At 44.4% G+C, this 16,918-nt stretch overlaps 1 protein-coding gene across 7 annotated transcripts in view; it reads right to left on the bottom strand.

Annotated features, from left to right (window-relative positions):
• The window catches only part of mipol1 (mirror-image polydactyly 1), a 46,246-nt gene extending 30,066 nt beyond the window's left edge, over window positions 1-16,180 (bottom strand). For 3 of the 7 annotated variants that reach the window (XM_026151304.1, XM_026151306.1, XM_026151308.1), the window contains exons 1-6: window positions 9,588-9,613; window positions 9,018-9,109; window positions 3,126-3,163; window positions 1,580-1,655; window positions 1,153-1,208; window positions 561-840 (exon numbers count right to left, since the gene is read on the bottom strand). In XM_026151304.1, the coding sequence (XP_026007089.1) occupies window positions 561-840; window positions 1,153-1,208; window positions 1,580-1,655; window positions 3,126-3,163; window positions 9,018-9,109; window positions 9,588-9,596 (551 nt within the window). In that variant the 5' untranslated portion in view covers window positions 9,597-9,613. Of the gene's footprint in view, window positions 1-560; window positions 841-1,152; window positions 1,209-1,579; window positions 1,656-3,125; window positions 3,164-9,017; window positions 9,110-9,587; window positions 9,614-11,197; window positions 11,314-16,041 lie in introns of those variants that run through there. The other 4 variants (XM_026151309.1, XM_026151305.1, XM_026151307.1 and 1 more) reach the window with 4 other exon arrangements.
• Between the last annotated feature and the right edge of the window lie 738 nt (window positions 16,181-16,918).

The following is a 16,918-nucleotide window of genomic DNA, read 5'->3' as shown; positions in this document are numbered from 1 at the left end:
CGTCGTGGCTTCGTAATAAAGCGGGTAAATAAGACGCTGAGTGTGGCTCACTGTGTCTTCTGTAATTGACTGTTTCTGACTTTATAACATCAGCTGCTTCTAATCAAGCCGCTGCTTTTACTATCTTTCTATTTTGGTCTCGCTCCCACTAATCAAATCAAATCTAAATTTAATAGCTCACATTTCAAACAGTGATGCAACTCAAAGTGCTCCACAAATTTATTTCAAAATGCATCAAAAGACAAAAGAAGCAGGAAAAATGACAGAATCTAAAGAAAGCAGAGGAAGTTTAATGAAAAGCAATAAACTTTTTAATAAAGCTCACTGTGTGGGGGCTCTAAACATATCACATTAATCCGTTCAAAAAGCACCGAGAATACGGCAGCATGGAGGCTCCAATATCGGCCACGTTATTACTGACACGTGTAATAATCTATAGCTCGGATACATCTGAACAACTTCTCACAACTCCAGCGCTAAAAACCTGAAACTTTTCCACCAGACTCTCTTCAGAGCAGGGCCCGCTCTAACATCTCATCGTCGGCACTGCTCCCACTCACCTGTCCACAGCGGTCACCAGGTGTCTGCTGAGGGAGGGGCTAGCAGGATCTCCGGGTGCGCCACCTTCATCTGCAGTATCTCCACAGCTCTTTGCCCAAGGAGAAAGACCTCTGCTGGTCGAAAGGTCCACTTCCATCTCTTCTGCACCTCCCAGGCGACTGGAGGATAGCGGGGACACAGACTTCCTGCAGGGCGGAGGTGACAAAGGAGAGGCGGACCTTCTGTAGGATGGAGGTGGAGGGGAGCAGGAGGTCGACGGCTCCTGCAGGTGCTGTGGAACTGACAGACAGGTAAGAGGTCACTTGCAGGTGAATATTTTACATTTCCTGATCAAAGAGTTCAGGAATCAAAGAGCCCAGTGATCATGATCAGTTTGTTGGTCCGACATTCAGCAGCGTCTGCCTCACATCTTCAAATACGAATTAACCCAGAGCATGACGGGACTTCATGTTGACTCTAACTCTCCCATCAATAACACACTGTGAAGCCCACATTCATCACACTCCAGTTCAAAATGCATGAAAAGTGTAAAACAAACACTAAACAACGTATCTGAGGTAAAACTGTACCTATGATGGGGGTGGATGTTACCTCGAGGCCAGGTGTGGTGGTCGTAGTTCAGGTTGGGGCTCAGGCTGATCTCTGATCTGTGAACATCAGAAACAACATGAGGTGACTTTCGCTGACCTCTAAACAGCAGCAGCGTGCGCGATACGGACATGATCAATGAGTCATCACAGGGACAGCTCAAAGACAGAGAGACCGAGATGGTGGAGGATTAATGTGGAGGATGAAGGTGGAGCTGCAGACAGGAGAAGCAGAGGAAGAGCTCAGAGGTTCACGAGGAACGTGGATGTTGGAGGAGGACATCCAGAGGGCTGGAGTGACAGAGGAGGATGCTGGGATTGGAGGAGATGGAGGTAGATAATCGGCTGTTGGTGAAACTAAACATTCAGCTGCAACTAACCTCCAACATCACCTCCACCCTCAACCATAGCCTGACAGGTACTGCACTCACCCGTTGGAGCTGATGAGCTGGGTTCTGATAAGTGCAGGAAGACGCTGTCGCAGCTCCACGTTCACTCTGGGATTAGCTGGACAAAAAGGAAGCGACAGCTAAAGCAGACAGACACCAAAGACCCGCCTGTGCGAACACCCGCCTGTGCGAACAACCGACTGTGCGAACAACCGACTGTGCGAACAACCGACTGTGCGAACAACCGACTGTGCGAACACCCACCTGTGCGAACAACCGACTGTGCGAACAACCGACTGTGCGAACACCCACCTGTGCGAACAACCGACTGTGCGAACACCCACCTGTGCGAACAACCGACTGTGCGAACAACCGACTGTGCGAACAACCGCCTGTGCGAACACCCGCCTGTGCGAACAACCGACTGTGCGAACACCCACCTGTGCGAACAACCGACTGTGCGAACAACCGCCTGTGCGAACAACCGACTGTGCGAACAACCGACTGTGCGAACAACCGACTGTGCGAACACCCACCTGTGCGAACAACCGACTGTGCGAACAACCGACTGTGCGAACAACCGCCTGTGCGAACACCCACCTGTGCGAACAACCGACTGTGCGAACAACCGACTGTGCGAACACCCACCTGTGCGAACAACCGACTGTGCGAACAACCGCCTGTGCGAACACCCACCTGTGCGAACAACCGACTGTGCGAACAACCGCCTGTGCGAACACCCACCTGTGCGAACAACCGACTGTGCAAACAACCGACTCTCCCCGCCTGTCATGTCCCTCACCCTCTCTCTCTCCCCGCCTGTCATGTCCCTCACCCTCTCTCTCCGTCTGTCATGTCCCTCACCCTTTCTCTCTCTCCCCGTCTGTCATGTCCCTCACCCTCTCTCTCTGTCATGTCCCTTGCCCTCTCTTTCTCGCCCACAGACCTCTCACGGACCACCTGACCCATCCACGACCCCGTACTGGGAACAAGGAGAAGCAAGAAGCAGTGCGGGAGGATGGTGGCAGGATGTTCTTTCTGTGAGCCTCTGCAGACTGATCAGACTTACAGCAGAACCAAGAAAGGACTGAAGCTTTCCCCTCTGATGGGTGCTGATCAGGCCCTTCGTGACCTCTGACCAACACCACTACTGTCTGCACAGCTCTCACTGTGAGCTTCTCGGGTGGAGGACTGTAATCTTCTCCAGGGGTCGAGGACATCAGGTTACTTCCTTTGAGCCTGAAACTTTTCCCGGAGAGTTTCTTGGTTTTGCCTGCTTTTAGTTGCCTTTTAAACATTTTTCTGACACTTTTTTCTTTTGTGTGTTTGCTCCTGCAGATCTGTGAGTGGCCCGATCAGTAAGGAGGACGATTATCTGCTCCTGAGTGTGAAGCAGCTAAATTTCAGTTATTTCTGAATAATTTGTTCACTTTGAAACTTTTCTCATTTCCTGCCGTCCTCCCCCATCCTCCCCCTCTCTGATCTCCTTGTGGACTCAGAGCTAATTGAGCCGCCGGCTCTCCTTATTATTCATGTACAATTACAGATGTGATAATGTGCTTAAATCCTTCTAAATGACCGTTCATGCCTCGCGCTCGCTTTGAAGTCTCGTCAAAGATGGAAAATCTGCAGAAAAAAGGGAAAAAGCAAAAGCCAATCAGAGCGCCAATCTACATTAACCAATGAGGCGAAGAGGGGGGACACGCCTCCTCCCGCCTCCCCCCCTTTTTCTTCATGTAATATAAACTCAAGTCCATTAATTTTTTAAGCTGTTTTTAATACATTTTGTGCAGAAAGTTTGGAGCGCTGAGTGTCGGCTGCTCCAGCTGACTGCATGAATATTAATGACGGTGTTACGATGATTAAAGAGGCTTCAGCTCAAATCCAACACAATCCGCTTGTGATCCGGCCCGCCGACACCACACCGCCGCCACACCGCACATGAATTTAGATACGGACATTAAGCCGAGGAGACACACGGCGAGCTGGGAACGCTCACGCACACGCGTGCAGAGTAAACATGAAGCCAAACACACTCCGAGATCAATCGATCAGCAGGAAACCTGCTGCTCTTCAACAAACGAGCGATCAATAAAAGTGAGACAAAATCGCTCCTGTCGATCAGAGAGGAAATCGACTGATCAATAACCAGAGAAAATACCTCATGGTCATGTGACCTGATCATGTTTTTCATGAAAATTATTCTTAAAACAGGTACTGCCTTTCACAGTAAACTGAAGGTCTTTTTGTTCTGAGTAAAATCACAGTCCACACCATGCAGGTAGCACACCTGCGCCCTGATCTGTTTCCTGTTACAGGACAGCTGATAGCAGTCACTCGTTCTCAGTTCAGGAAGAAACGGAGCAAATGTCTCAGATTTATTTGGTTAATCTGGTCCAGGCGTCCGTTTCCTCTGACCGCAGCAGGCGTAACATCTGCTTCTCCTACAAACAGAATCCATGTTTCACTCCAGTCGCACTATTTTAATTATTCTGCACTTTTAATTCAAGCAATTTCTTGCTTGAGCTACATAGCCCCCGTTTACTTCCGGTTTTCTTGTCTTTGATTTTTAGTCTCCGGCCTCTAAGCGCTGATCAGTAAATGCTCATTATTTGCATTAAATCCTGGACGTCATCTAAATCATCCTGCAGCTCCGTCACAATTGGCTGTTTCCTGTCCTTCATCTTGGAAGCTGCAACACTACGAGTGCAGCAAGAAGCTGGTAATTGATTATTGATTATAGCACACAGGGTTGAAAAGGCCACTTCTACTCAAGAAGTGATGTCATTTAAATATATTTAATGTTTTCATATTTAAGTTGACAGCGATGAACCACTTTTATGTGACTCAAACTGAAATTATCTTCACACACATTTATCATCACCTGAAGATGACTCCAGGTGCAGCTGTACGATCTGCTGACCCCGGCACACACACACACACACACACACACACACACACACACACACACACACGCACACAGAGAGACACGCTTACACACACATACACACACGCAGACACACGCAGACACACACGCAGACACACACAGACAGACACACACACGCAGACACACACACTATGGTCAGTAGATTTAATTTATTGAGAGAAGAGGAAGACAAAGGCTGAGTGTGGCTGAGAGGGAATGAAGAGCAAGAGGGAGGAGACAGTCGTGTGAACAGTGTTTAATCTGCAGAGTGGGTGGTCCACGGACACACACACGCACACACACACACACACACTCAGTTTTATTGTTGTTAGATGGGTGGGCTGCAGACTCTGGTTTGTTTGAACAGGCTGAAGTAGCTGCTGCTCTCTGTGCAGGAGTGTCTGTGTGTGTGTGTGTGTGTGTGTGTGTGTGTGTGTGTGTGTGTGTGTGTGTGTGTGTGTGTGTGTGTGTGTGTGTGTGTACGAGCGCTTGTGTGTTTCTGTGTGTGTGCGTGCATCTGTGTGTCTGTGTGTGTGTGCTCACGCTGGCATTTTATAACATTTGCCTTGTTTAGATCTAAATTGTGATTCCTACTTTGAGCAGAGCTTTTATTTTGACAGTGTGTTGCAGCTTTACCTGTAAAAACACTTCCTACCTGCAGGTGGCGCTCCACATTACAAGCTGCTGAATTAATCGACAAATGATTTATGGAAAACTACTGTTACTGATACAGCTCAGGGGACCAACTAAAGACCAAAGAGCTTGTAAAGCAACAAACGCAAAACAGAGGATATCGCCGCATCCTGACACGCCAAAGACACAGGAAGTAAGACGCCACCAGCGCAGTGTGAAGCCCCAGGCTGATGATGTGATGGAGGGCTTCCTACCACACACACAGGAAAAGAAACGGGCCTCAAAATCATCTTCATCTTCTGAAACCTCTGAACAACCAGACGGTTGTCATCTGCTTTCGCCCTTTCCCGCATTCCAGAACTTGGATGTCGAAGTGACATCACTCAGGAGTTAGCGTGTTCCAGAAAAACAATTACATTTTTTTGCTTGATGCACACTCAAGGATTCAATCCTAGAAAAGAGATTCTGCTCATCTGGACGTCGTGTTTTCAGGGGGAAAACAGTCGCATCCCTCATCAAAGGAACTGAAGAAGTCGCTTGTGGCTTATTTAATGAGTCTCAAACACCAGCGGAAGTACAGGTTCCCAGTTCTAACCTCTACTTCCTGTGGGGCTGCTCCAACTTCCCAAGCGGGAAACCCGAGTTGAGGGGGTGTTTCACAAAAGATTTCCAACTTTCTAGTCTTATGGAGGAAGGTGCGTCTCCCAGCAGAATAAAGTAACACCTCTACTTCCTGTTTAATGTCTAAATTTGGTGGTATGTTTAAACGTTTTGAACTTTCAGAGCTTTGTTTGGACATCCTTTCACATTTACAGGATTCGTAGCGTTTTGACCATGTGCAGGTAAGTCATCACTTGTTAAACTTCAGGTTCTTCACGCGACCTGAGCTGCAGGATCCAGGTGACCTCTACGTGTGGTTCACAGTAGTAACACCTTCACTGCCTCCTTCATACGTCCTCAGTAACCTTTGAACTCAAACATGTCCTGACTTGAACCAGATGCTCCCTCTGTGCTTCTGCTTCACCTCCACAGCTGTTTTAAACATCTGGAGCTCTTAAACACGAGAGAACTCTGTGAGCAGCTTGCGTCAGATTATTGATCAGTGAGAGGCTGAAGGAGCTGAAATCTAATGTGATGAAGATTAGAGGTGAAGAGGAGGTGTCCATGAGTGTGCAAGTTCAGATGAGAGGATGAAGAAGCAGTTTGGACTCTGTTTTAATAAAAGGAAAAGAAGAAGCTGCCCTCACGCCCTTGTGTTCAGCTCACTGCCGCTCCCTACTGGCTGCCTCCTCCTCCTCTTCTGCAGCTGACCTTCATCACTTTTCTCTACTAAATCACAGAAAGTACAATCCCACTTGGGTAATGAAGTCTTCCTTCATTTTAATCCAAACCTCTAAGGTTTAAGTTAATCTGACCCTTTGTTTTCACAATACCTCTAAAATCTGCCCAATCAGAAGACTGAAAAATACAAAAACCAACCAAACTTCACGTTACTGGTGAAAACCTAAAATCTGCCCGCAGCTCCCAAATCCATTATTGGCCTCGACAGGCACCGGCCGCAGACTTTATCATCACAGCATTTTTATTCTCTATTAAAGAAATTCATACATGTAGTCCACATTTCGACTTCAACCCATCTGCTTCTGAACCGCGTTCAGAAGCAGAAAACCTGCCTGATGATACAGCTTCATCATCATCCTCACCATCAATCGTTACACCAATAACATTAATAATAATAATAATAATAATAATAATAATAATAATGGATTGCATTTAATACCGCTTTTCAAGGTACCCAAAGCGCTTTACAGTTCCACTATTCATTCACTCTCACATTCACACACAGGTGGAGGCAGCTGCGGTTGTAGCCACAGCTGCCCTGGGGCAGAAGCGAGGCTGCCATATCGCGCCATCGGCCCCTCTGGCCAACACCAGTAGGCGGCAGGTGAAGTGTCTTGCCCAAGGACACAACGACCAGGACAGAGAGTCCGGGGATCGACAGTAACACTAAGATTCAGCAACATCTTTTCTCATTTTCATTAATCAGCAGCGCCGACTGTTCATCATCATCATCGTCACTGTGTGAGTGAGGCTCCTGGCACCACAGAAGAAGAAGTAAACAGAGACGCATATGGAGGCACCGGGCGACTGAATACTGTGTTTGTTTCCTGCACAACTGTTTCACACGCAGAGTTTGATCTGAGCGAGGACGCCGACAGACGACGGATTATCACCACGGGTGGGGGTGGCGGGGGGTGGGGGTGTTGATGTAAAAAAAACAAAACTAACTGCAGCTTTTCTTTTTCTTCTCCTTCAATAATTCAAGCACACTCTCTCAGCGCTTTAAAGCATGAGGATAATCCCAAAGACGATTTGGGTTTAAATAAATAAATAAATAAATCAATAACCGATGGAGGGCCAGCGACCCCGGTGTGCCGCTCACAGACTGTAAAGAAAGTCTGGATTTTGCCATGGTGATGTCACCCACTCGCTCGCTCTAAACATGCCTCTTTTTGCTGAAGCGACCTGCCCGCTGAAACGTGAGAAACGATCACGTCAAACACTTCCTGTCAGTCATGGAGATGAAATGAGTGTTGCCATGGTAACCAGCGATCACAGCTGTCACTGATCTCCAGCAGGTTTCATCCTCTGTGTTAACACGAGCCTCTCAGCCGATGTCTCACCGCAAACACAAAGTCCAAATATAACATGTCCTCGAGACACATTTACACAGCAGATTACTGAGCGTGCTCAGCAACCACGAGGAGGACGCTCTCAGAGCTCGGAGGACAGCTGATTTTGAACAGGACTCTGTCCCTGTGAGCGGCAGCAGGGCTCTGATGTGAAGGAGAACAGCTCCCCCTGGTGGACATTTGCTGACATCACCTCGGGACCTTGGGCTGCTTCCATCAGGCTTATTGATCATCAGATTTATTGATCTTTGTGTCATTTTTCGGCACATTTTCTGGTTTTATTTCACTTTTAAAAAGACAGACGGGTGTTTCAGACGGGTTGAGCGTCACTAGAATTCGGCCGATTTATTTTATGGGACCAGCAAATTTGCATCAAACTCATTGATTCAAAACTCAAAATCATCAGCATGTGAAACACGAAGCTCAGGAGATGTTGCAGACAGGACGTCAACTTCCTGTCTAAGCGATGGGGCGGGGTCTGATCAACGAGCACGCCTCACTGAACTGATCACAGAGGTAGGTATAGGGACCACACAGCACGCAGCAGAGGGCCGCCAATGACCCGCCAGCCACACTCTGAACCACTGGTTACCCTGCTTAGTAGTAGGATTTACAGTAATATTACCTGTGTTCACATATAGTATCTGTGGTATTACAAGTAGTATGACCTGTGTAGTATCTCTAGTATTTACAGTAGCATTACCTGTGTACATATATAGTATCAGTAGTATTATGGACGATCCAGGGGTTTCTCTGTGAATGTCACGTTCCCGTGGCAGCGTGCTCGCTGCTCGCTCAGATTTGAAGTTTCATTTGTCGCTGTAGAAGTTTTCTTCCCACACAGAGTGAACAGCGGACGCTCATGTTTCTGTCACTTTTTACAGAATCCAACTCAAAGTAATGTGATTACTTCCACGCTTTAAACGCTGCATGGTCGTACTTTCTCCATCACTCCATGTTATCCATTGTTGATCTGCACACGTCTGTTACCACGGACGCCGCACGCTCGTACGTCACTCACGAGACACTGACAAACAAAATCACGGTTTAGTAACGCAGTAACACTGCGTGCTCATGGGAAAGTAACAGTAATCTAATTACTTTTTTGCAATAGTAATCCCTTAGTTTTTTCAGGTAACGAGTAAAGTAATTGAATTACGTTAGTACTCATCTTTTATTATAGGTGATATTACCTGTGTAGTATCTGTAGTATGTACAGTAGTATTACCTGTGTACATGTCCACCAGAGAGTCCTGGAGCTCTTTGCTGGGTGTCGTTGTGGGCTGACTGGTCTCTTCTGGACTTTGTGATCTGGTTTCCCTGGAAACACAAATACACACTATCAATCACCGCTGTCATAGTTGCCTGAGGTTGGGGGATGGAGCTAAATGCAGCCAAACAGAGAGCCACAGGGAGCATCACTCAGGGAACCAGAGTGACAGGGAACCCTTTTTCCTTTAGTTTTTGTTTCAATAGAGACACATTTGAACAGCACACCTCAGCACTGGAGAAAAAAACCTGCCCACCACACCTGAAGCCAGGTGACTGTCCACCAACTCAAACATTTATATTGTGACCTGCAGCAGCAATAAAAACTGATTTACAGGTTTGATGGATTTTCTACTGATTTATTGATGTTATTGGCAGTGTTGGGGAGTAACGGAATACATGTACCGCCGTTACGTATTTAAAATACAAAATATGAGTAACTGTATTCCGTTACAGTTACCGTTTTAAAAGGTGGTATTCAGAATACAGTTACTTTGTTGAAATAAATGGATTACACTGCGGTACTTTCCTGTTTCATTTTGTCGCGGGTCAGGACTGTTTGGGTTTTGTTTGACAGCTACGTGCTGTTGTTCCAGGCGGCAGCGTTACGGTTGCCATGGTTACAGGGCGACGCTCTCTCTCTCTCTGCGACTGTGTGTTTCCTGGGTGAGAGAGCGCCTTTTCGTTGTTGTTGTCCTTGTTGTTGTGCTAAGCTAACAGGCAGAATGCTACAAGCATAGCTCTAAAGAATGTAGCATCATGGGCAGTATAGTCCGTGCTGCAGGGAGAATGGACTACCATACACGTTATGGGTCTGTGAGTGCGAGGAGGGAGAAAAACGGGAGTGGAAAGGTACGAGTTGTCATCGAGGAAAAACGGGAGCTGGAAGCATGTAAATATAATAATAACCACTTCAGCCAAGAAGAGTGCCTGACGAGCCCAGTTGTAAGTAAGCTATTAAGACTCGACTGTACACCGTGTTCGTGTTTTCCTCCGAAAACAATAAGTTCCGTTGGAGCAGTCTTTCAACGCCTCTCTCTGTCTCTCGCAAGAAAAGTTGACCCACACAACAAAGTAAAGCTATTTTTCGCCTACAAGCCGACAGGGACCCCGCCGTATTAGTCAGAGGTCCCTTTACTACAGTTCGGAGTCGCGGACCTTCAGTAATAGTAATAAATCACACAGCAATAGTACATTCACGTTGTTGTAAAAAGCATGATAATATATTAAGTAATCCAAAGTATTCAGAATACGTTACTGTCATTGAGTAACGTAACGGAATACGTTATTGAATACATTTTGAGGCATGTATTCTGTATTCTGTAATGGAATACATTTTAAAAAGTAACCTTCCCAACACTGGTTATTGGTTCATTTCTTAGAGCAGCTCAGAGTGACTCGTGCTTTCTGACCTTTAAACAGGAAGTAAAGTCTGATTAACGGTAACAATGTCAGAGGTAACGAGGTGACCTCCATCAGGTAAAAGAACCTGACTGGTCATTCCTGCGGTGGATTCCCGTGGTAATCAATATTCTCTCCACGTGAATCGTTTCCCTTATCAATACACAGAGCACAGCTAGCCCCTCTCTCCCTGTCAGCAGCTCCAACAGCCAATCAGATGGCTCCTTCATGATCCAAACCTCAAGGCGGCACCGCCAGTCCCTGGAATTATTGATCCAATACAGGTTTAACTTGAATTCAACTTTTACAGTTAGGCGTTCAACTCTGGACCTAATCACTAGATTATCACTTATCAATTACTGATCGATCAGTTCAGCCTGTCTGACAGATTATTGATCACCGATCAGACAGTTCTTACTTGAGTTGGAGCTGCAGCTCATTGATCTTCCTCTTTGCCCTCTGCAGAGCAAACTGAACATCTGCCGCTCTATGCGACGCCATCGCCACAACTTCACCTGCCTGAGAGCATGCCTGAGGTCTCCGTTGTAACCAGGTAACACATCGAGGAGGAGCTGAGCTGTGATTGGCTGACAGTTATGTGAAGGTTAAATATTGATAAGGTCACGGGATCGGGTGACTCGAGAAAAACAGGATCTGTTTCACAGTGATGTCACAGTGAGGCCTGCTCTGATTGGCTGTGTAAAGATGACACAGTGAAGCCACATATTTCTTAATCACTTGTGTTTATTGCTTATTTGTGAGTTATTGGCCTTCGGCATCTTGCAGCAGTTTGTCCAGCAGGGCAGTGTCCACACGGTGCTTCATCACAAACTGACCATTCAGGTGGAACACAGGTATGTCCCACCTGTACCTGTCCCACCACAGCCGGTTCTCTGGGAGGCTGATGTCCACCTGCTGCAGGACCAGCTGACACACACACACACACACACACACGCACCCACGCACGCGCACACACACACACACACACACGCACACACAGGTAAAATACGTGGAAAACATACAGACTTTCTTATCAATACTATTGTGAACATGGCAATCAATCACATCCCAGTCTATCAATAACACATCATATATCAGCCTCTCAGTCATCACTGATCAATCAGTAACGTCAGTTCAATTAACTTTAAACTTTATTAACAACAGTTTTATAACAAGCTTCTCACCCGGTGTCTGAACGGCTGCAGCTGCTCTTTGGCTTCATCACACAGAGGACACGGATCCTGCAGAAAAATGTGAACTTTATTGCTATTTTCCCCCAAAGAGTAGTAATAATACATAATCTGACTGGTATTTAAAGGGTATAATATCTGAATTTGAATTATATTTTGGTTTTAAAAAAATCAAGTCAATGAAAGTAGAAAAATGTTTTAATATATATGAATTTTATAGCATTTTGTAAACATAAACAGGGGGTGGACATTTTTGGCCACGAACAAGCTGAGAGGGAGTTTTGTTGTTTTTCTGTCACTGCACAAAAAAAACAAAGATGCATAAAACTCATTGATACGTTTAATTATTGCTACGCATCTAACCTCCACCATGGTTAGAAAATAAATCAGTTTGCATGTATTATTTAGAAAAAAATGGGGATTTTATTCCTATTTAATTCATTACAATTATGTGATTTAACTGGTATTTAAAGGGTTAAAATTCTGAATTTGAATAAAATTTAGATTATCATGAACAGCACTGATGCTAATCTAAAAAATTCAAGTCAAAAAAGTGGAATTTTTTCTTAATATATATGAATTTTGTAGCATTTTGTAAATGTAAACAAGGCGTGGCCATTTTTGGCCACGAACAGTTTGAGAGGGAGTTTTTATGTTTTTGCTCTCCCTGCACAAAAATAACAATGCATTATAATCAGTGTTGATGTGAATCAATTACATGCCCCAGACTCTACTATTAATAATACAAGAAATTTCAGTAGCAATGCAATTATATAAAATTGTGAGATTTGAGGTTGTCTTCCAGCTAGTGCAGTGGGCAAATAAACTGGTGTTTAAAGGGTTAAAAAGTAATAATTATTTTATATTTATGAAAAGAACTGAAGTTAGTTAAAAGCTTTATGCAGAAAAAAATTGGAAAAAAAACCCCATAAAAATAATAAAAATTACAGACTTAATCTGTTGGTGGCCACTTTTGGCCACGAACAAGCTGAAAGGGTCGTGATTTTGAACAAACCCAGAAGTCCAGACGCTTTTCTTTCCAAGCTCCTGAGACTATGATGTTAATGTATCGAACAGGTGTGGGTGTTACCTTGGTGAAAAGTGTGAGAGTGGGTAAAGTTCTAGTGGAAAACAGTCGGAGCTGCAGGGTTGCAGGTCCACAGAAACTCTTCATCACAAACATTTCATCTGAGAACACCAAGAGAGACACAGTTACTGACCTGCATGCAGCTGGGCCTTCAGAGAGCAAACACGTCCTCACAGAAACCAATCACAGGTTCAGCAGGCAGCGCGTTTGTGCACGCCACTGTCCTCCACGCTTTGGTATCATTTCAGCCAATCGTGCTGCATCTCAATTTTCATGAACGTAACCAGTAAACTAAAGGATTGCTATTGCAAAAAAGTAATTAGATTACTGTTACTTTCCCATAAGCACGCAGTGTTACTGCGTTACTAAACCGTGATTTTGTTTGTGAGTGTCTCATGAGTGACGTATGAGCGTGCGGCGTCCGTGGTAACAGACGTGTGCAGATCAACAATGGATCACATGTCGTGATGGAGAGAGTACAACCATGCAGCGTTTAAAGCGTGGAAGTAATCACATTACTTTGAGTTGGATTCTGTAAAAAGTGACAGAAAGACGAGCGTCTAGGGCTGCTCAATTAATCGAATTTTAATCACGATTACGATCTGGGCTTTCAACGTTCATTAAAAATGACTGAGCCGATTATTAGCCCCTCCCTGCCTCGTGCTTTACTCTCGCGCTGCTCCGTGTGGTAAATCGAGCGCACCTCTCTGCATTTCGAACACGCATCACAACAATTAAGAGGACCCGAGGGAAGCTTGGAAAGCTAAGCAGAAGTTATTTGCAGAGGAGAGTGACTGCCGTTGGTTGAAAAGCGAGGTAAAAAGAAAAAAACTTCAGTGGTGTGGAAACATTATGGGTTCGCGTTTATAAACTTTGCTATGGTGTAGTAGCTGCACCACAGAGCAACACTGCAAAGTTCACTAAACATAGATGTTTACATTTTTCATTTATTTCTTATATTGCAAACATTTGCACTGTTATCAGTATTTGCACACTGTTTTATATTATTTTTTAAAGTCATTATTCAATACATTGTTATTGTTAACCCTTTAAAGCCGGTCAGAGCAGCACACTCCGTTTTGTGTAACTATTTTTAAATCCCTGTAGAACCTGAACCTGTAAGCTAGCGCAATAATTTTTTTTGCATATGAAACCAGAGGAGTTGTACTTACATCTTATGCCATCAGCTTGCCCTCGGTCACGGTTTGCTTCCACATATAGCTTTGCAAAAATTGCATAAAAAGCACTTGCGGGAACAAAAACAATATTCCAGACACACGTTTTGCCGATCTGATCAGCTGTTCGTGACACTTCCCACAGTGAAAAAGACGTCAGCGCGAACTATCGCGTTTCCTGCCCAAAACCGGAAGTGACGTCATTTTCGCGGAAAATGTAGTTTTTTACTTGTAGGCTTCAAAAGCCTATACTTGTGTTTTTATAAGCCATGTTTGACTTTTCTGAATAGTTTCTGGGATGCTTAGAACTCAAATTGCACTGCTGGAAATAGTTTATTTTGATGCACCTGCTGTTTTCTTTGCAAATTTGCATCATAAGATTGTTTTTTTGTTTTTCCTGCAGTATATAAAAATTGGTGTATCTCCAAAATAAAACTATGAAGACACTCAAAATAAATTTCCTGTTGTTGTAAACTATTTTTTGCAACTTTTTAAAAAGTATTTAAAGTTTTGAGGGATAAACCTCTTAAATTTCTCCAAGAAGAAATATATGTAAAAAACAAAACAAAAACGATTTTCAATTTTTTTGTAGTTTATTGCACTTGTTTGCAATTAATGTAGTTACTATGGACTTAATACATACATATTATTAAAATATGGGTTATAACAGTTGTATTGATGTATAGCAACTTGAAATGCTCCCACAAATGGCACTACAACATGTAAAACAATAATATAAGCTCTGGCGCACTTGGTTCTATGGTAGGTCTTAAAGGGTTAAATAAATATCGTCATATAATCGTGATCTCAATTTCAGTGAAAATAATCTTGATTATCATTTTTACCATAATCGAGCAGCCCTATGAGCGTCTGCTGTTCACTCTGCGTGGGAAGAAAACTACAGCGACAAATGAAACTTCAAATCTGAGCGAGCAGCGAGCACGCTGCCACGGGAATGTGACATTCGCAGAGAAACCCCTGGATCCTCCCACTGACATGACCGCTGTGGGCAAACCTCCACCCGCCCCACTCCTGCTCAACAGCTGACAGTAGATTTAAGAACTGCTGAGTCTTTGATTTTATTCATTTTCTGCTGTGTTTTACTTGCATCTATTTGAAAGAGTGCAAACACAAAACGTGATTTTATTTTATACGCTGGAATATGCAGAACATAGCTTTAAATGTTAAACATTTCTTCCCGTCAAAGACAGTTGAAATAATTTAATTTGTGCTTGAAGCATAAAGTTAAAAGTTTAAATCGATTAAAACAATTTTAAAAAGACACTTTTTCATTTGATTACATTTTATATGATGGATTATACAGAAAAAATAGAACTGGGCTGAAAGATCTATGACGTTATTACGTATTCAGGTTGTGTATCAAGTTTTAAAAAGTAACTAAGTAATGAAGTAACTAATTACTTTTGAAAATAAGTAATCAGTAAATTAACTGGATTATTTCTGGTGAATTAATCAGCAACTAGTATTTAGTTACTTTTTTTCAAGTAAATTGACTCGCACTGCTCAGCATACTCAGGATATTCAGATTACTCTGAATAGTAATATTACAAAGGATACTCAGATGGAAACTCCGCATGAGAACACTTTCCTGAGAATCTCAGCAGTCGTCAGCTTCATCATCTCAGCTCATGATAAAGTTTTTCCACATTATTTTAGTTTGCGCGCGCGCGCGCACACACACACACACACACACACACACACACACACACACACACACACACAGCATTACAGACCAATCAGCTGCCAGCGCGTCACACAAACGCCTCACTGACAGTTACACCTGTCTGACAGGTAGAGCCTGTTCCTTCCTGTCAGCTTTTAAACATATTTATTCGTATTTTGTTTTTACTTTGTTGTTTTACTTATATATTTAAACACACACACACGGGTTTTTTTTTTTTGGTTTTTTTTACACACAGATCACACACCGTGCCGCTTTTTGTGTTTATTTTTATTTTATTTTTTTCGTGAAATCATTTCTAAAGTAACTCAATCGCTTGTCGCCCTTTCAAAATAAGAGCCTGTTTTCTGGTAACCTTAATGCTATCTGTTAGCCTGTTGGCTCCCCGGGGCTCTACGGTTCTACAGCTAGAACCGAGCTTCACTTACCGGGTCGGGCCTCGCAGCCCCGCTGGGTCCGGGCCGGTGTTCTGGGGTCCTTCGAGTCTTTCAGGTTCGGTTTGAGCCTGAAGTCTGGAGCTGAAGCACAAACTCTTAGCCGCTTCTTTTTCTGCGGATAACGCTCTCTTCTTCTTCTATGGTTCAAAAAAAAAAAAAAAAAATCAACGAGCCGTCGCCGTTTCCTGTGAGCAGCGCCACCTGCCGTCCTCCTTTCCTCCTCTAAAAAAATCAGTTTATCTGGCCTTTTAATGTTTTTGTGCATCACTTCCAGTGAAGACATTTAAATGGATAATCTCGTCATCCTCCTACAATCTGTATTTATCCGTGTGTTGGAGTTGTAGTACTCATCTTGTGCTTCGAGTGGGTAGTGTCTCACACATCACAGACTGTCCACCCCCTCCCTCGACCCCACGGAGGATGCCATCACCCTTCACACAGCGCTGAGCTATCTGGAGAAGAGGAAGATGCTCAACACCAAACTGGACCACCTTCAGATTCCCTGATCCTGGGATCCAGAGAATAACCTGAAGCTGAACATCCTTAAAACCAAAGAACTTATAATGGACCTCAGGAGGCACAGACAGGTCCACTTCCGCCCTCATTATAAACGGAGGACGGGTAGAATCTGTTTCCACCTTCAGGTTTCTGGACACCCACATCTCCCCTGATCTCACCTCCAACCTACAACACCATCGCCGTGGTAAAGGAGGCCCAGCAGTGGCAAGCACGTCCTCGGTGTCCTGAGGAAGAAGAACCTCAAGAAAGCCTTCATTTGTCACATGCAAGAGGGAGAAAGTGGGAACGCCTTCATCAAGAGCCAGATGAAGACCTGGACCAGGACCTGCTGCTGCTCCTCAGTGGAGAG

The sequence above is a fragment of the Astatotilapia calliptera genome, chromosome 19, assembly GCF_900246225.1.
Source record: "Astatotilapia calliptera chromosome 19, fAstCal1.2, whole genome shotgun sequence".
Lineage (NCBI taxonomy): Eukaryota > Metazoa > Chordata > Actinopteri > Cichliformes > Cichlidae > Astatotilapia > Astatotilapia calliptera.
Note: the sequence above shows the minus strand (reverse complement) of the source record. Positions and strands in the feature narration are given on the sequence as shown.